The sequence below is a fragment of the Phalacrocorax aristotelis genome, chromosome 3, assembly GCF_949628215.1.
Source record: "Phalacrocorax aristotelis chromosome 3, bGulAri2.1, whole genome shotgun sequence".
Classification (NCBI taxonomy): Eukaryota; Metazoa; Chordata; class Aves; order Suliformes; family Phalacrocoracidae; genus Phalacrocorax; species Phalacrocorax aristotelis.
In genome coordinates this window covers 115,922,736-115,946,716 of record NC_134278.1, presented here as the reverse complement: position 1 = coordinate 115,946,716, position 23,981 = coordinate 115,922,736, and the positions used below count along the sequence as shown (strand labels likewise).

Genomic DNA, 23,981 nt, shown 5'->3' with positions numbered 1-23,981 from the left:
GCGAGCGTCTCTCCCCGCGGCCGCCCCGAGCAGTTGCAGAGCGCCGGCGAACGGGCGGCGGGGCGGGCGCTGCGCTGCGCGGAGCCGCCGCTGGAGAGCGCGGAGCGGAGCGGCCGCCGCGCCGGGGCCAGGAGCGCACGCCGCGCCGGCGGGGGACAGCGCGCCACGGGAGCAGCCCGTACCGGGCACCGGGACCTGCTGTTGGCTTGCCGCCTTGCTTTATCCTCTCGTTTAAATTATTTTCCCCAACCTATACTTTGATCCGCTGGGATTTTTTTTCCCTCCCTTTCCTGCGGAGCCTCCCCCCGCCCCGGTTCCCTCTCTCTCTAACCAGTTTGGATTTTTCTTTTTTTTTTGTATTATTATTCTGATTTTTTTTAAAAGCGGCGGACAGAAAGAGGGAAAGAGAGACAGAGACAGAGAGGGCAGGAGGAAAGCGCTCCGCTCGTCCCCTCCGCCACCACCACCCCGACTTGCGAAGAGGGGTCGGGCCGAGCGGCGGCGGGATCAGCCCCTTCCCCCCGGGGAGGCGACCCCGGCTCGAGGAGCCGCCGGAGGCAGCCGCCGCGAAGAAGGGGGCGCAGGAAAAAAAAGAGATGCATTGAGAAACTTTCCGCGCAAACTTTGAGCGTGAGTGCGGGAACCCGAGCGAGCGCGGCGCGGGTGCCTGCCTGCCCCGACGCGGGGAGAGCGGCCGCGGACGGGCGCCGCTGTGGAGCTCGGACTGCCCGGCGGCGGGGGCCGGGCGGCGGCGGCGGGGCGGCCGCGGAGCCTGCGCTCGGCCCGGCGGAGCGCCCACCGAAAGCAGCAGCGGGGGCCGGCGGAGAGCCGGCCTTATGGAGGGGTGAAGCCGGAGACCCCGAAGAGGAGTCCCCCTTTGCACGGAGCCCCTCGCAGCGCCCGGTCGGCGGCACCCCAGGAGGCGGCGGCGGCAGGCACGGAGGAGGCGCGGGCGAGAGCGCGGCGGGGAGGCGGCGGGGCGGCGGCGGCGAGGCGGAGCGCGGCGGGCCCCGCTCCGAGGCGTGCGCCGGCAACCATGAACTTTCTGCTCACTTGGATTCACTGGGGGCTGGCGGCGCTGCTCTATCTGCAGAGCGCGGAGGTAAGTGGCGGGGACGGGGGCTTTTGTGGCCCGCGTACGGGGCGGGGGGGGATCGGGCGGCGGAAAAGACTTTTCCCCCCCACTCTTTTTTTTTTTTTTTTGCCCCCCCCCCTCCTTTCCCCCTCCTTTAGTCCCACCTGCTCGGTACGGTGCCGCCGGCACCGGCTCCGGGTGGGTGCCTGCAGCGCACACGTGTGTGTGTGTGCGTGCGTGCAATGCTGCAGTGGGGAGTGGGGTGTGGGGTGGTTACGGGGCGGGGAGGGGGGGGGGGCGGAGAAGCGGTGCCCGGCGCTTCTCAGGCCCCCGAAGCAGCCGGCAGCGCCGTGCGGAGTGCCCACGCACAAGTGCGCGCATTGGACGCCCCCAGCGCGGGGCTCCCGGGGCGGCGGGGCCGTGGGGTGCTGGCGGGGCCGTGGCCGGGCGCGGGGCGCTGCGGCGCGGCGGGGCAGGGAGGCAGCGCGCTGGCTTCTTGCATCAGCCTCGCCTCCCGTCCTCGGGTCTCCTGACATTGCAAAAGGGTGTTTCGGCGGTGTTTGCCTTGGGTCCCGGCTCGGGTTCGTGCCGCCGAGTGGAGTTCAAAATACCTAGCTGGAAAAACAAATAGAGATCAAAGAGGACAAAATGGATCCTGAACGTCTTCCAGATTGATTTTTTTTTTTTCAAAATAACATATCTCCTGCACCGAGATTACAAAACTGCACATTTTTTTCTCCTCTTCCTCCTCAGTCACTTTTACTTTTGCCTCATTGTCATTCCGGGGGGATTAGAAATCAACTCTTCCTCCTTTTCTTTCTCTTTTTTTTTTTTTTTTTTTTTAAGAAAAAAGGCAGCTTTCTGTGCAAACCTGTCCTATAAATCTGTTTTCTATAGAGTCAAGAGGGCTGTGTTGCCAAGAGATATTAAGGGGTTTAAGACAGTGTGTCCACGTGAAAGTGGCTGTTCCCTAGGCGGGCGTGGATTACGTTTCAAAGGCTATAACAGGTTAGTCTTCTCCTGCCATTTCTCCTCACGGAGAACATGGGCCAGATCATCTCCCACTAAGCGTGAAAATTAACGTCGCTTGCAAATTAATCAGTTATTCACATTGTTCGTTCAGCACCGATGCTGGAAGGTAACTCCCCAATTAGGAGCCATTTCAGCTGTAACAGAAGTCATGCAGGCGCTGCACGCTTTGTTTCTAGCCTGTTATATCTCTACTTTCTCCAGTGGCAGCCGCACATTAGGCTGTGCTCGATGGGAACGGAGGCGCAGCTCTCACCCGAGTGTGGCACAGAGCAGCTCCATGCCACCTGCCTGCCAGATTTGGCTTGTGGGACAATTCTTTCCACACTCCCAAGACTTCTTCCACCGTCACCTAAAACAGGGGTTTCTTTGCCTCTAGCTCCTCAGTAGACTTGTGCAGTAGTGTCTGTTCCCCTTCTGTAGGTTAGACAACTCTGTATCCGTGTCTAGTGATAATACCCTTTAACCCTCCCCTTGCTCCTTTTCCCCTCCCCTTCCTCTTCCCCAGAGGAGGAAACGGCGGATCAATTAGAAACCAGGTCTGTCTGTCCTCAGGAGTTGCCTAAAAGCCTGGTGCTGCCTTTCCTCCTAGGCAGGAGGATGGTGCCAATGAGAAAAGAAAGAGGATAACGGTGGGAAAAAGTAGGGAGGAATTGTGGGCTGGCAGCGGGGTCACGGGGGGAAATGTTGCGGGGATAGATACATGAAAAATTGCGAGACGTTCAGATGGCTGGGCGATGTGGGCCATATAAGTGCTCAGGCAGATCGACGATGAGGTCTGCCCTTTGGTTCTGTCCTTATTTGTCTGTTGATTGCCTGGGCACCACGGTGATGGGGACGTTAGAAATACTAGCAGATCTCACGTAGGCAGCTTGACGATGACTCTGGGCATGGCAGAAGGCATGACTCTTCATGCCGGGACTAGGGTTTTGTGCTTTGATGATAATATTTATCTGTACTGTTAATCTGACTGTTGTGCTGAATAAAACCTATCTAGCTAGCCAGGCACATTGGAGAGCATTAAATAAAAGCCCTGGCAGAGGCTGAGTTGGGAAAGTGGGGTCCGGCGTGTGTCAGACAGCTTTCCTGAAGGCCAAGGACGGGGACGGTAGTCCTCCTCTGGTGAAGGCGGCAGGGGGATGCCTCATTACTGAAGGAGTTGTTAGGGTTGCTCCTGCAGCGAGGCCAGGACGGTGAGAAATCATGTCATGGTCAGGGCTGGGCGGTGCTGATGCCACAGGTGTCTGCCTCCACTGGTGGCAATAGCCTTTCTGTGCAGGAGAGGGAGGGAAAGGTGGTTTTGCAGTGCCACCTTCCCAGCTGTTTGCCTGTGCTGAGCTGTGGTGCAGAGCCCTCACACCCCACAGGGTTAGAGGGGTTGCGTTGTTGTCCCCTTCCAGTTCCCCCTCTCCAAGAGAAAGGAGAATGGCAGGTCGTTCCCCATCTTCCTTTGTTTGAGGGTCTTGGTGGCAGGTAACCCATGATGAGGGTCTGGGAACTCTTCCCTTCCTGCCCTGAACTGCGGAGGGACCTAGATACACCAGCTGTATTGCCACAGGGAACAGGCAGTGATCAGACACAGAGGTAGGGAGGGCGAGCCTGTGACTAGACTGCTAATGACCGCAACCCACCAGGCTCCATGCCTTTGGTGTGCCTCTGCACCAGGCCATGATGGGGAGCCACCAGAATCTGCTTCCCCAGCCCGTAGGCAGCCAGCATGCAGCGGGTCACCTTCCCCAGAGCTGCTCTGGGCCCATCCTCCAAGGACAGGCTAGCAGGAGAGGTGCTCCTTTGGGAGCAGGGGAGAGGGAAGCCTGTGCTGATATCTCAGGGGGGTTCACTGATTCCTGAGAAACCCCAGATCTGCTCTCCTGACATCCTGCTCTGTGTCAGAGGTCCCTTGGCTGTGCTGGCAGCTTGTGGGATTACTGACCGCTGTCTGCACATACAGTGGAGGAGTGCAGTGAGTCCTGGTCCCGTCCTGTCCCCGTCCCCCCGTCCCCCCCCCCCCCTTAAGTAGAAACCGCTGAGAAGAATTTCTAGCGCCTAAGACGAAAAGTGCCTTAACTCCTGTCCCAGAGTCCCTCTCGAAGTGGATGGATTGTTTGTTCCAGTCCTAAACAGTTACAAAGCTCTTTTAATGAGGCTGCACAGATTAGGGGGAGGGGAGAGAATGAGTGCTGGTGGTGGTGGTGAGGGGGGTGATGGTTAGAGAGGAATGGCTTGATTAACCTTTTCTCTCCCTTCAGAGAATAACTTGCTTTGGACAGGGACTGAGGGAGAAGTGGGACAGGGAAGGTGCAGACACACAGATGGCGTGAGGTGGGTTTATCTATTAGGGGAGGGGTTTACTTTGCCGCTGGACGTGCATTTGCTGTGACCTGCAAAGGGCACAGAAAGGAGCTTCCCCTTGGTCAGCCCCATTCCTGGGGTCATTTGTCCTGCTCTTGAGTCCAGGGGTTGCTTCCACACCTCTGTGAAATGTTGAAGATCTGTTGGAAGGAAATTGAAACAGACCTGTTGGGTAATGCCAAAAGCCAGCAGAGGAGAGTGTGACCTTCAGGCTACCACCGAAGGGTGCGTCGGGCCTGCTTGTCCCTTGGAAGGCTTTTGGTTCACTATTGCCCTGTCTGATATGTAGCAGCCTGGTTTAAACTGAGGCAAAACCCACTGCCTCACCTGCTGTTCTAGTGGACAGGCTTTTAGGGTACTAGCCACGGGTGGAAGGCACTGTGAAAAGGGCAGAGACGTTTCTTGGTATAGGGAGCAGAGAGCATGCTACTGGTAGTTCTGGGAAACCTTTCAGGTTTCTTCAGAGAGCTCCCCTGGGAATACTCAGAAGCACTCTCAGGCTTCGTACTGATCTTTCCTTTTCCCTGGGTGGGATTTCAACCCAGGTCTAGGTGAGTGCTGGGAGTGTTCTGGCTCCTGCTCCAGTATGTCAGGGGCAGGGTGAGGTGCTGGTTAGGTGCAGGTGAGCTGTGAAAGTGTGTGGCTTGCTTCTGCTTCCCATCACCTGTGCACTGCCTGTGCTTGCATGTGAGGAGGTGGTGGGCTTGGCAGCTAGCTGGGCAGCCTCGCATGGAGAATGGGCAGAATGACGCTTAAGGAGTCTCCGAGCTAATTTTGCTCAGTCCATCATGGTCATTCTGTGTGTGAACCGAAAAATCCCTCTGCGAAAGGTCTTGGGGGCGTTGTGACTTGGATAAACTCACTTGGCTCGTGATCGTCTTCCTGTGCTAAGACACAGATTGAGGTTTTTCTGCCCTTGATGCGGTTTTCTTTTGACCCCTAGACTGTCAGGCGCTGAGTGGCTTTGGAAGGCTGCTGCAACCTCCGCTGCCTCCATTTTGTTTGTGCTGTTGCAATGACCTTCACACTTCAGGAATGAAACTATTTCTAGGAACCTGCTTTTTAAACTGTTGTCACAGCACTGAGCTAGGGCACACAGCCCTCTCCTCCCCAGGGATGAAACAGATCTACACATGGGGTGGCTCAGGTCTGGGCTGGTGAGTAATGCCCAGGTACACAAAGACTTGGGTTGAAATGAGAAGCAAGGAGTTCGGTCAGGGGGACCTTAGACAAAGGGAACTGTGCACAGACACAAAGGAATGGCTGGGAGAGGGGCTTATAGGGCTTCACTGGCTCTCTTGCCCCCTCCTTTTAAAAGATGAGGCTTTGGGCTGCTCTGATGGTGCTGCTGTCCTGTGCTGCCTAGGACCATAGGTGGCAGATTCCTGTTGTGAGCTTGAGGTGGACTTGGCCTGCTCAATTCATTTGTGTGTCCGGCTACGAGATCAGAGGGCCTTTTCCTAAGCCTAAATGCAGCATACTGCTGATGAAACAGTATTTTGCGTGTATGTATCTCCACGCTCTTTGGGCCTCTGCTGAAAGGCAGCGGGTTCTGGTGCGGGTGGCGTCACACAGGTGGCAACATACCTCAGAGAAGTGAAGAAAGCTGAGCATTTTTCCGTTTATGCTTCAGAACAGCAGGGGGAAACCTGACTTGGCTGGAAAGTTACGTCAGAGCTAGAACCCTCATGCAGAGCAGGAAGAGTGGAGTTTTTGTTTCACCTGGAATTAACAGGACTTCCTTAATAAAGTGGTGTAATGCTTCTCTATCCCTCTCTGGGGGTGGGTAACCTGTCGCCACTCCTGCCTGCGTCAGCCCTGTGGAAATGCCCCTGGCCCCCACAGGGCAGCAGGAGTGAATGTGGAGCTTGGGGCCTTTCTGGTTTTTGTCCCGGGGACGCGGTGGGGGGTGCAGGGACGGAGCCGCAGTGCCGCCAGGCCACGCTGGGGCTGGGGACTGGGCCCGTTAGGTGAGGGTGTGCGGTGCCCTCCCTGCCAGAGGAGCAGAGGGAAGCCCGGGCGGTTTGGCAGCATGGGTCGGCGAAGCGGTGCTGTCACAGTTAATCGCCCTGACACCCGGCCAGATAGCGACACCTTGGTGGCCACCCGCAGACATATGTGACATTGAGGGGAGCGATGCCCTTTCGCGCCTGGCCGCCCTTCTCCCTCCTCCGCCCTCCCTGCTTCCCTCCCGGGAGAGATTCACCTTGACAGGGGGTAAATGTAGGCCCGGGGGAAAGAGCCTCTGGTACGACAGGCCCGCCGGTCATAGCAGCGGTAGAAAGTCACCCCCGTCGTTATTCTCCTCCCGGGCCCAGATTTGCTCCCTGGGTTTTGACTGTAATCGCCGAAAGCGCCTCCCGGGGGAGACGGTTCTCCCTTTGGGACCTCTCTGGGCCCTCCCGCGCCGGAGGCCTGGCCGCTTCACGCCCGCCTGCCCCTTCCCCCGGCCCAGGGCCGTCCCGCCCGCTCCTCCCGTGTCCCTCTCGGCTCCCCGGGGGATGAGGGGGGGAACAAAAGGTCCCTCTGTCCCCGCCAGGCCGGCTGCAGGGGAACGGCTTCACCTCGGGGGGCGCGCCCTCCCGCCGGGGCCTCCCTCCGCCTCCTGCCCGGCGTGGCGGGGCGGCGGCGGCGGGCCCGGGAGCCCTCCCGCGCTCCGGGACCGCGTAACGGCTCCGCCTTGTGACTGATTTTCTGTTATCTTTGCAGTTGTCGAAGGCTGCTCCTGCCCTGGGGGATGGGGAGCGGAAACCCAATGAAGGTAAGCGCTGGGCGGCTTCCCGGCGGGTGGGGGTGGCCGGGGGCTCGGAGGAAGGAGGCCCGAGCCCCGGGAGCCGCCGACGGCCAACACCGCCACCTCCCGGGGAGTGGCGGCGGCGGGAGCGGGGGGCTGCCGGCGGCAGCCGCCGCCATTAACCCCTTCGCGGCGGCGCCGCCCCCCGCGCCCCCCACCCCGCGGGCCTGGGGTGGCCGTGGGGCTGGGGCGGCCGTGGGGCCGGGCCGTGGGGCTGGGGTGCCCGTGGGGCCGGGGCGGGCAGCAGGGCTGGCCCAACCCGCCGCTGGCTTCCCACAACTCTGAGGAAAACTGCGTGCGTGCGCTGGTGCACATACACATGCTCATTTATATATATATTTATATACACACACGCATGCACACACAAAGAGCTGAGTAGCGGTGAGCAGTTTGCTAGGGATTCGCCACAGTGCCGTAGGAAGGGATTTGTCATCTTCACCTCCCACCTCTTCCCTGGCGGCGCTGGCGGTGCCCGGCTGGGTGGCCGGGGCTGATCCCCGAACAAAGGCTGAAGCAGCGCCCCGACTCTCCCCAGACGGCCGGGCAGCAGGGCTCCGCGGGGAGAGGAGGAAAAAAAAAAGCACAGCCCAGGATGATTTTCCAGAGCCGTGCCTCCTGACGGCCACCAGTACCCCCCCAGTCAGGCTATTGCTAAGCACTGTACAGAGCCAGGCGTGAAAAAAATAACCCTTTTATTCCAGTTTGAGCTAGCAGACTTAGAGGGTTCAGGGGACAGCAGTGTGATCTGATAGATTCTGCTTAATTTGTTGCTGGTGGTCCAGTACAGACAGGACCATTGCTTGGTGAGGAAAGGTGGTGGTGCCTCTGCAGCTGTTGTGATTTTGTGTCTCTCTGGCTGCCCAAAGGCCAGGCTGCGGCAGTGTCCACTACCTCGTTGGTTTGTGTAAGTAACTGTAGACCAGAAGATCAGTCAGCCAGCCCACAGGTTAATCAGAGATGCCTCCTGCAAGTGCCCTCTCTGGTGGAGCCCTGTGTGTTGCTTGCACTTTCATTGCCTGCGGTCTTCGGTTCAGAAGTGGGGTAAAAGGACTGTGGACTTTGGAGCCTTCAGGCTGAGGTGATCATCAGCTGCTTCAAGACCATCCTGACCGTGTTTTTCCCTTACCTTCGTAGCAGAGCAGGCCACTCGCTGCATGGCAGGGTCTGATGAAGGTCTTGCGGGGTCCCCACAGGTTGTGACCTCCAGCGTTGTTCCAGCTGGAGGTCAGCAGAGGGCTCCAGCAGTGTGGGCCCAGATTGGCTCCTTTTTTGTTGCACTCGATTTAAATTTATGTAGCTTTATTGGTGTGACAGGCTGCATGTGCATTGCCAGAGGTTTGTAGCAGTCTGTGTTTGGGATGGGTGTCCATTTTGCATGGGCAAAATTTCTGATTTGCTGGCAGGCTGCTGCCTGTTGCGCTTGACCCTTGCTCCTGCTGAAGTTGACAGAAGGTTCAGTGACTCCAGAGGGATCAAGATGGAGCCTGCTGTGAGGCTTATTTTGGTAACCAGTCCTCTGCTGTTGGTAGGAAAGAGCTAGTGGCCTCATCTGTGCCGTTTATTTTGTCAGAACTACCTTCCCGGGGAGGGGAAGAATCAAACAGAATTTAATTCCCTGTCACAAGAAGGCTGATAAGATCATGGAAGAAGTTGGTCTGGCAATGTGAACAGTGAAACTATGGTGCTGTTGCCTTGGTGCTATTTCTTGTTCTGCAATGCAGATACATCTGTGAGCTAGAAATCAGGACTCTTGGTATTACCTTCCTGTCTCTACTTCTGTCCTGCTGTATGACCTTGGAGGTCCTCTCTTGGTACCTCATTTTCTTCTCTGTGAAGAGGAGACAATGATGTGCCTCTGTTCCACAACAACAGTCCTGCAGTTCCTTCCACTGAAGCTCTTGGAGTCTTTGGGGTTGGGGTGAAAGGTGGGTTTGTGTCTTTGGCCATTTTGTGCTTGCTCTGAGATGTCGAGCTGTGACAGGTTTTTATTGGGGATTACTCTGGCTGGAGACAGTAATTTTAGCTTCAGCCCCTACCCTTTTGTGCTCAAGAGAGCCTTCCACATGTTTCACAAAACATGTGAAGTTGTAGAGGAGTCAGACAAACACTCTTTGTTTGTTCCACGATAAAAGATTGTCTGGTATAAATAAAGGAAACCACCAGCACTTGTGGCTGCACTTTTATTTTTAAAAGAACAGTGTGTCTGTATTGCTGCTAAGCCATTGATGGGGGGGAGGCAAAATGATCATAGACTTGCTCCTTTTCTAGTCTAGCATGTTCCCACTCGACAGCTCCAAATTTTGACTTAATCCTGCCTGCTGTGGCTATGTCTGCCCTGAAGAGTTAATGTGGGCCCTGACTGTGTTTTAACCTTACTTGCCCCTCCATTCACAAAGAAGAACCTCTGACTCAAATCTGGAGGTGTTTTGTAGGGTAGGGGTGTGGATTAAATGCGGATTAACTTTTAATGTGGGCTGAAGCCCAAATTGCAGGAAGGGAGCAGGCCAAGTGGTGTTAGTCCTTCAGTGACCTTCCTATGTTTCCCCATGAAAGACAGACCTTCTTAATGTCCCTGACAAAACCAATGGAAAGGAAGCACAGGCTGAATCAGCCTGGCAACGTATGGAATATGACTCCTGGTATGTAGGAATAAGTGTAGGTACCATAGCAGGAGCAGGGCTTTGCTGTGAGAGTGACTGTACCTCAGTCATGTGCTCCGGTTTGGGTGCTAACTGTGCAAATGAACTACGGAGCATTGCATAGTCTCTGTGTGAATGCTCTGTGTCCAGTGAAATCGAGGCAATGCGCCTTTCATGGCAGGATGTTCTGACTGGCAGCTGGAGAAAGATTCCCCGTTTCCTTTTCAGAGGCTGATTCAGACTATGGAAAATCATCATATGTTAAAGTAAAGGCAGAAACTCCCTGATTCTTTATGGGAAGGATTTGGTCGTGTCAGATCTCCCAGATCTCAAGCATAGTCGTCAGGGTGCAGCCGTGAAAGTAAAGGCTCCACAAAAGAAGTTGAATGTGCTGTTCTGTGGCCAATCTGTAGTCCAGATTCTCTGGTGTAATCCATCTGCTTGTGCACTGCAAACATTTAGAAAGGCTGGCAGACGTGAATCAGTTTCAGTTTGCTACTCTGTTTTGGTTTCTGCCTGTTTATTCCCTAGTCTACTGCGGTGAGCAGCATTTGATCTGCACAGGTAAATGCCGCTTTCCCTCCCTCTTTTCTTCCCTCCTTCCCCTCAACATAGGTCTGTAAAGACTTTTATCTAGAACTCTGCCTTTACTGCTAGAGTTCCTAGGTCCTTTCTGCTGGCACACTGTGAATAATCAAAAGTGGAGTTCAGTGGCTGTCATTGTGCCTGCAGAATTTCCCACATGTTAAATTGTTCAACTTTTTGGAACATAGGCGATGACTAAGGTCACTCTGAAGGGGTGACAATAAGAAGGAGGTAGCTGCAGACAAGATAGAATAGAGAGGAGGCATACTGCAGTTAGGGAAGGAGGGAAGAGGAGTGGAAGGAACAAGGCACAGAAACACGCTGTCTTCTGGACGAGGAATACCAGCAAGCAGTCCATGCCTGCCAGGCCACATTTCCCTTTCACAAGCCACTTTCTCTTTTAATAGCTGCTCATGCTCTCTGACACTTTAGACTCCCTGGATAGAAGCTCCTCCCCTCTTGTACCCACTCTCAGCACTGGCACTGTCAGCTCTGCATGACCTAGAATTAACTTTCAACAATTAACTGCGGGCTGTGAGCTCCAAGCCCTGCAGCTTTTGCATTTTTGTGGCAAAGTAACCTTTATGCCAGTTTGTCACAAGTTCAGGGCACTTTAGAAATGCTTACTGGAGACCATTTTTTTCCATGATGCAAGCAGTTTGTGCTTATCACTCAGAGTTATCAACCTTGGTGCTGTAGGACTCTGCATACTGTACAGGTGGATCATTATAGTGCATAACAGCATGGGGCAGGTACTATCTCTTTGTGTGTACTCTTATCCTCTGCTCTACTTGAGATGTCCTTCTTTGCCTGCCTGCTGGTAGAGCTAGGAGGCCTGGAGGGCTCCAGGTACTCACTGTTTGCAGAACTATACTTGCAGCTGGGTTTTGTGCATGTGTACTTACCTATCCTATCTGTCATCTCTTTAAATCTGTCCAACCCTTGACCAAGCAGCAAAACGAAGCTTTGGCAAGAGACTGGGAGACATTGAGAAACACTTGTGAAATCAGTGCAGATCGCAAGCAGTTAGTGTTTGCTTCATTCAGAGGGAAGGCAGGGGATAATGGCAGATCCACCCTGTTCCCCCTCCCACACTACCTCATTGTGGTTCAGTAGCCAAGTATATGGTCTAGTTAACCCTGGGGGTGCTGTGGGCCTGCTTTGAATCTTTCAGTGGGTGGCTTGATTCCTTGGTCTGGGAAAGTGGTCACTGTGGAGACATGGAGGCTGTGACTTGTAGCAGGTGCTGTTGTGGTTCTGACGTGCCTTGTTGAGGTGGATATTCTGCACGGGCAAAAGAGGTAGCTGACAGGAAGAGTGAAGATATGTGGATGCGTGGTTCAGAACCCTCTGCTTGGTCTCAGAAGCATCTCTGCGATGAGGTCTGTAGAAAGGATGCTTCTGGCTTATCCCCTTGCCTTCAACAACCTACGGGGGCATCCATTGGCTGTTTTGAAAGGGGGTAAAAGGCAAACCGGTGAAGGACATTAATCCAGAGTGCAGATCATCTGCAGTAGTCTCAGGTGCTTTTTGGATGAGCTAATATGCTTAGTGGCAGCGTATCCGAGAGTATGGGGGATAGCGGGGAAGGGGTTTGGGGAGGATGCACCTGTGGGACACATCATGGTGCCAGGGAGGCAAATAGTGAGGTTCTCTTGACTATCTTGCCTCTGCCCTGACGCAGTGGTAGGAAGATATTGTCTCTCTCTCTTCCCCACTTGATTTGTGTGTGTGTGTGTGTAGGGCAGAGACAAAGGACTTAGACGTGCAAGGCTGTTGGTGAAGAGCATAGGGTGGATGTGTTGCAACTGCCTGGCTTGTTTTATTGGGCAAAGCACTAGATATTCTTGAGCTAAGTTTGCATTAACTTATTCCCTCCATTCCTCCTTTTAGTTATCAAATTCCTGGAAGTCTATGAGCGCAGCTTCTGCAGGACAATTGAGACCCTGGTGGACATTTTCCAGGAGTACCCTGATGAGGTGGAGTACATATTCAAGCCATCCTGTGTGCCTCTGATGAGATGTGCAGGTTGCTGCGGCGATGAGGGCCTAGAATGTGTCCCTGTGGATGTGTACAACGTCACGATGGAGGTGAGGCCCCAGCTTGCAAGCTGACATGCTTGGATGGAGGAAGCAAGTCAACCATCACAGCCACTCCAAGTCCCAGCTAATTCAGAGGAAGGGCAGACTACCCCAGGGAACTGGAGATTGTTGGCTCAGGAGGGCTTACCTCCCTCCTGACCCTTGTGTCCAGCATTACACCATGCAGGGTTAAAAGATGAGTTGCCCATTTCTATTCAAGGCTAAGAGAAGAAGCTGCTGTTTGGCTCTGACCTCACAAGTGCCCAAATACGGTAACTAGGAGTGTGCAAAGGAGCATTTCTGCAAAGGAAAACTTTGTGCTTAGAGAATGCAAAGAAGCATTTCTGATGCTGCTATCTCCGAGTCCCCAAAGAAGATACTCCTTGGGTCCTTGCTCTACCATAACTCTGTTTGGTCCACACAGCTGTTTCTCCAAAGGCAGCTGAGTAGTGCAAAAGGGGAAAGCCTGTCAGTACTCTCTCCCAGAGGGCATGTGAGGTCAGCCTTTACCAACAGAGCAGGGGATTTGGGTCATTAGCTACATTGGCACAGCAGGGGTGGATAGGGGCTCTAAGAAACACACTGCTTCAGTGTCAAGTGGAAAAGCCTTTCAGCCTCTGCGTGTCCTCCTCCTTTGTTTGGAGGCTGCTGAATTCATTCCTTGGAAGACACAGAGATGGCTGTGATAGCAAAGGCTGGGCACGTGGGGAAGATGCAAACCCTGCTTTAGAGAGCTTTGTCACTGCCCTTGTCTGCCAGCCTGGATCCCAGCTTGTGTCCACAGTGGTGCTGGTTCCCATTACCCTTATCCCATAGCTCCCTCACCTACTTTTGTCCCTCAGCCTCTTGAATGGCCACTGTAAATATTGCTACCACTTTTAGATATGGATGAGAGATGTGCAGGACTATGTGATTGCCAGCAAGGTCTTTTTACTTGTCATTTCAGCTGTGTTTGAACTCTGGCAGAGAACTTGTCTGTGCCCTTCCATGGTTCCCCATACTGCTTTTCCACTTGCAGGCTCCAGCCTGGGCCAGAGCCTGCTAGCATGGTGTGGCTATGGATGGTTTTCTTCCTTGCTGAATTAGTTTTTCGCTGGTATGCCCACATGCCTGTAAAGGGTCAGAGGCACATGAGCAGATCTCTGGTGCAAATGTTAGAGCTAGTGTCCAGCCACGTTCTGGGTTTGGTTGAGAGACTGACAATACATGCGTAGCTTCCATTATAACTTTCCTGGAGGCACATGAGGCTGGGGGATGGGCAATGCCTGTCTCTGCAGGGCTGTTTTAAGCACAGATCACCAGATTTACTTTGTGTGTCGAGTCACTGGGAAAGTGAGATGTCAGCTGGGAAGGAGTGGTGGCTTAGGGAAAAGGGGTCAAATATGGAACTTTTGCTTTGGGTGTTTGCATTAGACTGAAGCGTGCCTTTATGTGAGAGCAGGCCGGATGCTCCATTACGTCTCTCTAGCATCGACCAGAGATGGCTCAGTGAGAACCTTACCATGGTGTTACGCCCTCTCCCATGTCTGTCTCCAAGGCAATCCACCAGTGCTGGCACCTCGCATGCATGAGCAAACAGAGCTTTGGCACAAGCCTGGTGTTGCTGCTTGCCCATGATCAAAGGCCTTCCCCGACTGGGAGAATGAGTCCTAAAAGCCAGCTCACACTCTACCATGCTCTTCGCAGGAGCACCTGGGGTGCAAATGATTTGCTGTGCAGTGGGCTGATTTGGAGCTGTGAGTATAGTGAATGGGCAGTGACCCTCTCTGTTTCTTTCATTCCAGATCATGAGAATTAAACCCCATCAGAGTCAGCACATAGCGCACATGAGCTTCTTACAGCACAGTAAATGTGACTGCAGGTGAGAATGGAGCAGGACTGGCTTTTCTTTCGATAAACTTATTCTGAGCCTTTCCTTTTTTCTGCCATTGGGTTGGGAGTTTTGTCCAGAGGCTTCAGCAGTCTCCTCAGTCGGTTTGCAGTGGGATGGCTGAGACTGGGAAAAGAAGTCCTTTGCTGGCAAGGCTCCTCCATCTCTAGATATCACAGGTGGACAATGCTAGCCTGCAACATGGGGTCTTTTGGCACTGGCTGCCAGCAAGGTGCAACAGGAGGGCAAACACACTGAGAAGGACCACTTAACCTGTGCCATGGGCATCCTGCAATGCCAGCTGTGCATTTTCTTCCCTGGACTTGGTGGGAACTGGCGATAATACTGGAAGCATGTGTGGTAAGCTCCCTTCTAATGAGGCCTTTGTTCTCTTTTCTCCCACAGACCAAAGAAAGACGTCAAAAACAAACAAGAAAAGTAAGTGACAAGCCTTTCCTCCTTTCTCTTTTGGCAGTTGGTTGGTGTTTCCTCTCCCCACTGCCCCTTGCCCTTTTCTTTGGTTGGAGATACTTACTTTGAGAAGGTGTTTTTGGAAATGGCATATGGTAGTGCATGGGGCGACACTCTGAATCCGTTCCAGGTGGGCACAGAAACCCAGATCTGACGGTCCTTCCTTCATACCCCAGACCTGGAGCTTGCATGACCCACGGCCATGGCAGTCATTCCTAATACTTTATCCCGAGTCAGGGAAGCCCCGTCGTGTGTGTCCTACCAGAATCGATTCAAGGTGCAGCCCCAATTCTCCCTTCCCTCTTCCTAGGGTGTTTCTGGTTACTGCAAATCGCTGCCTTTCTTTATTAATAATTTTTTTTCTGCTGCTTGAGTGAGTACTTGCTGGCTTCTTTCACAGCAGCTTGGGTAGGAACTCTGCTGGCTACAACGAGAGGTGGCAATAGAGGCGTTGGTGGAGGTAGGGCTGATGCCATGCAGGATGCGACACTGGTTTTGGTTGGGTGGGGGCCCAGGAGGGTGTAAAGGGAGGTGGATGTCCTAGCTGGGTCTTCATGGAGGCTTTTATGAGAGTTTTTTTTCAGTCTGATGGATTTGTTGTGGTGACCTGAAGGAGGTTAAGGAACAACCTTCCCTTTCCTTCCTCCCCAAAGTAAAACGGTTGTGGAAAGTAGAGAAATAAGCACTTGTCCTGCAGTAGTTGCAGGGACGATCACAAAATGTGGAACAACATAGAAACGAAAGAGTGGCCTCTCTGGGCGAGAGGGTCAGCTGGACTGCGCATGGCTGGGATAGTGACTCTGCTATTTAGAGGTGCAGAGCTGGAGAGGAGCGGGGTGAATATTGGGAGATGAGGCTGAAACAGAGACAGAGAGAGCAACCAGGAGAGTGACAGAACTTCTTTCACCCCTCTCCTGGTGGTTGTATATTTCTAGCTGCCTTCCAGCCTCTCCTCCTCTCCCTGGAAACATGCTCCTGGCTGCATCGGGCTGTGTGCAGCCACACTTCTCTCTGTGCAGGGCCGTGTTGGGGATGGTCGGTCTGTGTGGCTCTGTGATTTGAAGGTGTGCGAGAGTTGGGTCTGTGTGAACTCTGGTGAGGATGGGGTGTGGGTGAAGCAGCCAGCCCGGACTGCGTTGCGTTCCCTTTCCTCTTCTAACAGCACCTTGCCTGCTCTTTGCTGGTTCTGCACTCCCCCAGGGAAGGAAGGAAGGGATGGGAGAGATTGGTGTGCTTTGATTTGTGTTGGATTGAAAGTCCTGTTATATTGGTGCCCCTCTCCTCCCTTCAGGTCGATTTTCCTCCCCTCACCGCCTCCCTGTGACTCCTGGCATGTAGGGCAGAGGCTGGGAGTGAGCTGATGCTCTGATGCTCGTTCCAGTGAGACGACTTGAACAGGGCCTAAGAAACAGCTATTGGTGCTTTCCCTTCTGTCCCCCCACGTCCCCCTGACAGCTCCCTCCTGAGGTGGGCTGCACCAGGGAACGAGGGAGCCTTTGCTGAACTGCCACAGTGCTGGGCTCACTTGTCTGACACTTTGCCTAGGGCATTTTCCTTGCATGTCTCTCCCTTGGTCCTGTGCTAATGTGGCTCAAGGAGCAGTGTAGGCTCCAGCTTCCCTCCTTCCCTGTGCTGTCACTAGTCTGTAAGGATCCATGGTTAGTGTCCAGACCTGCACATCCTAGCCCCTGCGTGTCCCAACTCCTGCTCAAGAGTCAGGAGCAACTGGTGAATTTTTCAGAAGAGAATCAGTGCCTTGGCTCCGTCCACTTGTCTGTCTGGCAGATCCTTGTGGAAGGTGAGGGGAGGGAGGGAAAGGAGGGAAGATCTGACAGCTGCTTGTTGGTTATCTCCTGGGTGTTGCAACGAGGACAGGCCCTCCTCTTTCCCCTTCGGTACTTAGGATGGAGGCTGCCAGAGGGGATGTCATCCAGCGAGGTTTCCTGGGGTCCTCCAAACCACAGGCAGGAGGTGTGGTGGGTGAGCAGAGCTTTTGAGCTAGATAGCCCTCTCCCACACAGCACTGCTGCCTAGACCAGGTCTCTCCCCCTTGTCTGTGGGGTGCTGAGGCCAGGCCCCCTTTGCTCCCATCTAGAGGCAGGATTACCACCAGCCCTGCAGCAGAGCTGTTCAAGCTTGGCTGCCCCCTCCTAGGCCCAGTGCCGGGCAGTGCATCAGGTCAGAGAGGTTTCCTTTTCCCTGGGGAGAGCCCACCCGGCTCAGGTTGCCTCTTGTCAGTCAGTGTGCACTCGCGCTTATCACCTGGAATCGTTGTCCGCGCTCACTGCGGTTGCGTGATGCTTTCACAAAGCTTTCTGTTCCTTCCCCCTTAACCCCTGTCCCTTTCTCACTGCCCCTCTCTGGAGGGGGGCAGGCGGCCCTCTGAGTCTCCAGCAGATCTGCCTTTGCTGGCAGCAGCCCTGCTGGAGGAGGTCCCTGCTGAGTCCCCTGGCGTTGGCTTGGCTGTGGGCAGGCTGATTGTGGCGCTGGCAGGAGTGCAGGAGGGCTGGTGAATGTGTGTGCGAGGTGGAGATCTGTGCTTGGGCTCCGGGACTTGCCCTCCAGTCCTGCCTCATGTGCTTCCCCCCTCCCAGCAAGGCACATGGCTGTATTTTTTTTTTCTCCCCTTCCTTGCATTTTCTTCTGTTTTTTTCTCTATCTCGCCGCTTCTCTCCTTCTCTCTCTCTTTCTCTGTTTTTTTTTTTTTTTTTGTTTTTCTTCCAGAAAATCAAAGCGAGGAAAGGGGAAGGGTCAAAAGAGAAAGCGCAAGAAAGGCCGGTACAAACCACACAGCTTGTACGTTTGTGTCCTCTGCTTGTAGACTCTCTTCCCTCCCTTCCCCCAAACCAATCCGCCTGCTTGCTGCTCACTCAAATCTCATCCTTCCCTCCCAGTCACTGGTGGGCTGCAGGGGCAGCACTGGTGGTGGCACCGCTCTGGCACTAAGGGTATCTCAGGGAAGGTGGCTTTAGCTTGCTTGGCTCTCTCTAATCATCAGTGGTGACCATTTTTCCAAGGCACAAGAGCACGGGTGGGTGGGCGAGTGCCCTGTACCTCTTTTCCACACCTTCCGGTTGCAACTCTGTCATCTGCTTTCCCCAGTTCGTCTTGTCTTGTGCCCTTGCTGCTACAATGACTGGCAACAGGCAGGCTGGCCTCTGCCATGCATGTGTGTGTGTGTGTGTGCGCGCGTGTGTGTGTGTGTGTGTCTGGTGGAGTCACAGGCGGAGAGGAGAGGTGGGATGGTGGGAAGCTGGGGGGGCGGGGGGTGCTCTCTCTTCTCTATTTTTCCGCTGGATTTGGTGGCTTCTCTTTCCCTCTCTCTCTGTCTCTTTCGCTCTGCCTCTCTCATGGTCGTTCACAGAATTCTGCATTGTAAATTCATGGCCCCTCCGTAGGAGACTCCTAGGTGGCAAGGTTGGGATGGGGCTTACAGAAAGGAGGGCAGTGCCAGCTACAGGGGTAAGCACGTGATGCTGGAGCCCAGCTGCTTTCCAGGGGAGGAGAGACCCTGTGTCTTTAACTTGTTTAGCTGCTGGCCTCTTTCTACTCATAGCCCACTTCAGAGAACTCCTTTCATTTATATGTCAATAGCTGGTTGGGACCTCTCACCTTCCCATCCTTGCTTTCCCCTTCTTCCTCCCTCTGGCCTGTGCCGATGGATCCAATGCAGCATTTGTGAATACTGTGTAGAGAGCCTGTTTTCTATCTCTTAACGCTAATGCAAGGGGGTACTGTCCTGGGGCTGCCGGGGTGCTGCTGGAAAAGCCATCAGCCCGCAACACTCCAGTGGGCAGCATGGGGGCTGAGGGAGGGGGCAAGGGGATTGCTTTGATGTTTAGGGTGTTGCATGTGTATTTTCTTTCTGCTGAAGCGCTGTAGCTTAGACATCTTTCCTTTTGCCTTTTTGCAGTCACTGTGAGCCTTGCTCAGAGAGGAGAAAGCACTTGTTTGTACAAGATCCCCAGACCTGTAAATGTTCCTGCAAATTCACAGACTCACGTTGCAAGTCGAGGCAGCTTGAGTTAAACGAGCGCACTTGCAGGTTTGTGTCCTGAAGGATGAAAGAGAAACACACAAAGAGAAAGAGAGAGAAAGAGAAAGAGGGGGGAGCTTGCTTCCTGCTGACTTCTGGCACCAGTGCTGTATGATTACTTCTTTTCTCTGTCCTATGTGGGCCAGAGGGCAGAGGTGCTAACAGAGATGAGGACAGAGCTTCCCTATGTCAAAGGGCAGCTGTGCGTTTCATATGTGCTGTCAGGACTTGGACGAGGATGGCTCCCAGAGGCAGGGCATTTGTATCTATGGTACCCTTTCCCATAAAACAAGATAACGGAGTTCATGTTGCTGAGGTAGCCAGGGGGAGGGTCTTTAGCCCTCTGTGCGTTATCTGTATGCAACACTGAGCGTAGTGTTGGACAAAGGCAAATCCTTAGCTGGCTAAGATTTGACTGCCCCTGTCTTCCAAGCCCCTTTTTATACAGCTTGTGGACACTCTGCTGTGTGCAGAGTGAGGAAAGCCAGGCCGGGAGCCTCCCTCAAGGCTGTCCCCACAATGTCCTTTGCCTCTTTGTTCTTAAAAGCCAGGGAGAGCACCCTGTCTTCTTGCACTGTGCTCTCAGTTCCCTGTCCATGTCTTGGCCAGAGTTGTAGTTTGAGGGGCTGCACTCAGGGCTGTGATGTGGGATACAGCGGATTAAGTCTGTCTCTAGGTGAAGAGGTCTGTATTTCAGGTGTGAGGTGAGAGACATAAAGACACTGCAGTTAGAGATCCATACTGTGCATGTGTCATTTGAGTGCTCTCTCACACACCATCTGTGGCATAGACATGCGCAGAAACTGATTCCTGGTTCTCACCTGAGCACTTTGGTGAACTCAGTGGAGTCTCTTGACTCACGCCAGCTGTATGTGCACCTCTGGTGTGGGATCATCCTACCTATCCAGAGAGAGATGCAGGAATGGGGTTGCTAACAAGCCTTTTGACTGTGAATCTGAACTCAAGCCTCTTTCACAGAGACCTAGGAGATTCGTCCTGTCAAGATATTACTGCAGAGAGGTGTTGGCACTGCCAGTGTGGTAGAAACTGCTCTGTCTACAGAGGAATTTTCTGGGGTGCTGTAATTTCAGTGGGAAAGTAATTGATGGAGGGGCCAGAACTGAGCAGCTTCTGGAATTAAGCTTCTCCCAGCAAACACACCCCTGAAGTGTGAGACCAGACCTAACTTTGGCTTTTTCCCTCTGCTCCTGTTCCCAAACCCCAGAATAACTGGAAATAACCCTACAGAGTTAGAAGGGTGAGAAATACTCACAAATACAAATACACAATACCCCAAAGAAGTCATGATGGCAGAAGGGGTTTACTAGTTTCTCTTACCCTCTCTGTGGTGGGGTAACTGGCACTAAGGGAGGTTTCCAGAGCTGGTGTGTTGGCCAGAAAGTTAGGAAGGAGTCATAGGAGGGGGTAGCTTATCTATTTCCAGATAAAAAGCTGGTTTTGCTGAAGTTGCTCATACTCTTTCTCGTAGACTTAGAATTGGGCTGTACAGGGGAGGGTAAATTCTAATTTCTCCTGCTGCTTCTTCAGGCTGCTGCTGCTGTTCTCTGGTGCTAACCCCTGCTCATGGCAGCTAGTGGAACGAGAGGCACTTTCTTTTCACCTTCTTGCCTGCATGAGGCCTTGTCTGTCTGCACTGCTTCCAACCCAAACAACAGGCTAGGTGGAGAGCTGAGGGAGTGTGTCTTTCTGCATGCATTGCTTAGCCTTGGTTTTCTGTGTGTTTGTGTGTGTATCTGTGTGCGCATGGTGTGAGATGGTGCAAACAAGACCCTGAGCTCATCTGTGAGGAAGCCTCTGATTCTGCTCTTAAATTTACGCCTGTACCAGTATCCTCCTCTGCCCCCCCCCCCCCCCCCCCCGCCCTGTCTAGGTGAGCCTGGGTGAATAGAATTCAATGACCCATTCATGGGTCAAGATTCTCAGTTGTTTTGCCCCATCTGCACAGCACTTCACCCCACCAGTGACATCATGCTGTGTCTTAACACCATATGCTCTTAAACACATTAGCCACATCCATTCCTTCCCGTCCCTGTTCTACTTGCACCCCCATCACAAATATTAAGCCCTCCTCTCTTTTTTTTCCTTCCCTCTCCTCTCTGACAGATGTGAAAAACCGAGACGGTGAGCAGCGGAAAAGAAGGGGGAACAGCCCTGTTTCTGGAGCCTGATTTCTCTGGACAGAAAAAAACAAAACAAAACACTAATCCAAATGAACCCTAAAAATGAAGGATCGGTAGAGCACAGCACTTTCAGTACGGACGATGGACTCCGGAAGGAACATTCCCCAAGGCACCCGCCGCACAGAATTCACCTTTGGGTTTTGAACTCTTTGACTTTTTCTTTTCATGCTGCTAAATAACAGAGCCAGGAAGACTATAGGGGTGTATTTGATGTGTTTTCCCATGCATACATATATATGTGTGTATACATGCATATACATATATATATATGTATATATATTTTTACCACATCTATATATACATATATGTATATCTTAACCACACACACACACACATATATATATAAAAAATATATATATATACTGATTATTTTTTTTAACATTGCTAATGTTATTGGTGTCTTCACTGGATAATACCTGACTGCTGTGGACACAAGCGGGCTACTTGGGGCATAAGAAACAAGCTAAGACTGGACTTGAGTAGAAACGCTGGGTGTAAACTTCTTAACTCTGACTTGTGCGGCCTCCGCTGTTTCTCTGTAGAGTGTGCTGTACCACAAACCACCTTCTGCTTGCCTGGGACAGGGAGTAGAGGTGATGGAGAGGATGGGCAGGGAGTTCCAAAGAGCGGCATCCTAGGGTGCGATGGGTCATAGGCCAAGGAACTGGCCGTTTGTGTGATCAAGGATTCCTCCTCCCCTCTCTTCCCCCAACCTTCGCCCTTATTCGTCTCATAACCTGCCTGCCTTGCTGGGACATGGGATGTCAGTGTACATTTTGCGTTGATTTTACTTGCTATAGAAACTTTGCCTGAGAGACGTGCTGGTTTCTCTTAAGGATGGTGGGCAGCTGATGCGCACTAACTTTCCATTCAAGGAAGTATCACAGGAGTCTAGATTTCCCACTCTTGGTGGCTGCAAAAGGACACAAGGCCTACAGTGTGCTGATGCAAGAATGGGGACCGGTGCATAGCCACACAGTTGTTCAGCACTGTCTGCTTTCTTCATGCACAGAGCTGCCACTCAAGAGCATCCAAGATGCTTACGGAACATTTCTGGAAAGGGATATTAATCAAAAGTATATACACAGCAGGGGTGTATGTGTGCGTATGTGAATGTGTGCATTTGTGTCCGTGTGTATGTATGTTTGTGTTTTTCTCTCTTTTTTATATATATATATTTATTTTTATATATATATATATAAAAAATAATATATATGTATGCCAAGATCGAAGGGGGGGAAAAGAAAGCAACTTTTGCTGCCTTCAGTTTGTGTGCCCAGTGTGAATGACCGTTAAGAACGTAAAGATGTTTTTCTAATGACGTACTGTAAATATCAGGCCCCTTTTCCACATCTTGGGCTGGGGAATCAAATGTGAAGGCAGCCAGAATGAGCCATGTGTGAGAATCTTGGCTATGTGTGTATCTGCAATATACGCTGTGGTGTATGTGAAACCCACCTTACACACGCGCTTACACACACACCCCCCTGAAAGCGTGTTTGTACATCTATGTGGATATATAAAATCTAGTTCTGTGATTAAAAGTATTATTATTAATAATAATAATAATCCAAAAGGTACTCGGTCTGTGTCAGAATGCTGCCAAACATCACCTGCAATTGAATTTTCAACGCCTGATAATGTACTACACGGAAAGCTTCCAAAAAGACAAGACAGTCTAAAAACAGACTCACAACAAGCGACTACTAACCACTAGGAACTCCCCATCCGACTGATGGCTTTCAGAAGAAGAAAAAACACACGGGTGGGTGCTTGTATCTGCAATGTATAATGCTCATGCTGCATCGTGCGCAAGACAGAGGCTTCCGATGGGGGGGAGGGAAGAGAAAGTGTTTTATATACTTATTTAATATCCCTTTTTAAATTAGAAATTAAACAGATAATTTAATTAAAGAGTAGGGATTTTTCAGTATTCATTGTTAATATTTAATTTTAATTGCAACTATTTATAAGCCGTACCTCCTTTTTTTTTTTTTTTTTATTTGTACTGGTTGTGTATAAATTTAACCTCCCTGTTGTCCCATCCCATCTCTCCCCAATTGTTGGCAGAGTCAGTAGCATGTTATGGGCAGTTATTTAATTGATTTCTCCAACACCTACCCCTACACATTCCTGTTGAGACAAGGGTTAGATATACATCTACATACTATATATATATTTGGCTATGTGTTTGTATATATATATATATGTGTATGTATATGTGTGATTCGGATTAAATAGACACTACAATTTTTTATATATGTAAAAAGAAGAAACAGGAAAAATAGAAAATTCTACATCTTGAATCTCTCTCCTTTTAATATTTGTTTTTATTTATTGGTGCTACTGTTTATCTGTAATAATTGCGGGGAAAAAAGATATTAACACTACATATTGTGTCTAGTGAATTTTTTCAAGATATTCCTTAGTACATATTTATTTTTAAACAAAGAAATTACAGATATATCTTAAAAAAACCGACGACGACGACAAGAAACAAACTTTTTTGTATTAAAGAATTTAATTCTGACCTTGATTTCCTTTGCCTTCTCCTTCTGCCTTGCATCCTGGTTTTCTTCCATTACGTAACAGACCCTCCAGCATCACCTCTGGAGGCCACAGGGCACCAGCAATCTGCCAGTCGGACTCTTGGATTTGGGCCCAGAGCCTCTAAAAGCATCTAGGTACCCAAAGCCTGTTGAAATGAATGGGAGGTAGGCAGCAAAATACTTGCGTGGAGCTCAGCCCGAGTTCCCCGCTTGGTGAGAAGAGGGTGGTCTGATGGGCAGGAATTGAGGGAGCAGGACTCCAGGGTTCTTTCCCAGCCTCTGATGCCAAGGAGTGTGGT

The 23,981-nt window shown here is 52.1% G+C and overlaps 1 protein-coding gene across 9 annotated transcripts; it reads left to right on the top strand.

The window, feature by feature from the left end:
• On the top strand, positions 1 to 23,669 carry VEGFA (vascular endothelial growth factor A). 9 transcript variants are annotated; one of them, XM_075089199.1, is made up of 9 exons: positions 6 to 1,102; positions 7,166 to 7,217; positions 12,368 to 12,564; positions 14,340 to 14,416; positions 14,831 to 14,863; positions 15,027 to 15,173; positions 17,621 to 17,692; positions 18,810 to 18,941; positions 21,057 to 23,669. In XM_075089199.1, the coding sequence occupies exons 1-9, from the start codon at positions 1,037 to 1,039 to the stop codon at positions 21,076 to 21,078; spliced, it is 798 nt and encodes a 265-aa protein (XP_074945300.1). In that variant the 5' UTR covers positions 6 to 1,036; the 3' UTR covers positions 21,079 to 23,669. The 9 variants fall into 9 exon arrangements, with proteins under 9 accessions (XP_074945303.1, XP_074945305.1, XP_074945302.1 ...); XM_075089202.1 differs by lacking the exon at positions 18,810 to 18,941 and having other exon boundaries at positions 1 to 1,102; XM_075089203.1 differs by lacking the exon at positions 15,027 to 15,173 and having other exon boundaries at positions 9 to 1,102.
• Positions 23,670 to 23,981: the final 312 nt, after the last annotated feature.

Excerpts from the sequence above, each read along its gene's own strand:
- VEGFA (XM_075089199.1), top strand. The coding sequence starts at position 1,037 with ATGAACTTTCTGCTCACTTGGATTCACTGGGGGCTGGCGGCGCTGCTC. Across the intron at positions 12,565-14,339 it reads TGTACAACGTCACGATGGAG|ATCATGAGAATTAAACCCCA; the intron begins GTGAGGCCCCAG and ends CTTTCATTCCAG. Across the intron at positions 17,693-18,809 it reads CGGTACAAACCACACAGCTT|TCACTGTGAGCCTTGCTCAG; the intron begins GTACGTTTGTGT and ends GCCTTTTTGCAG.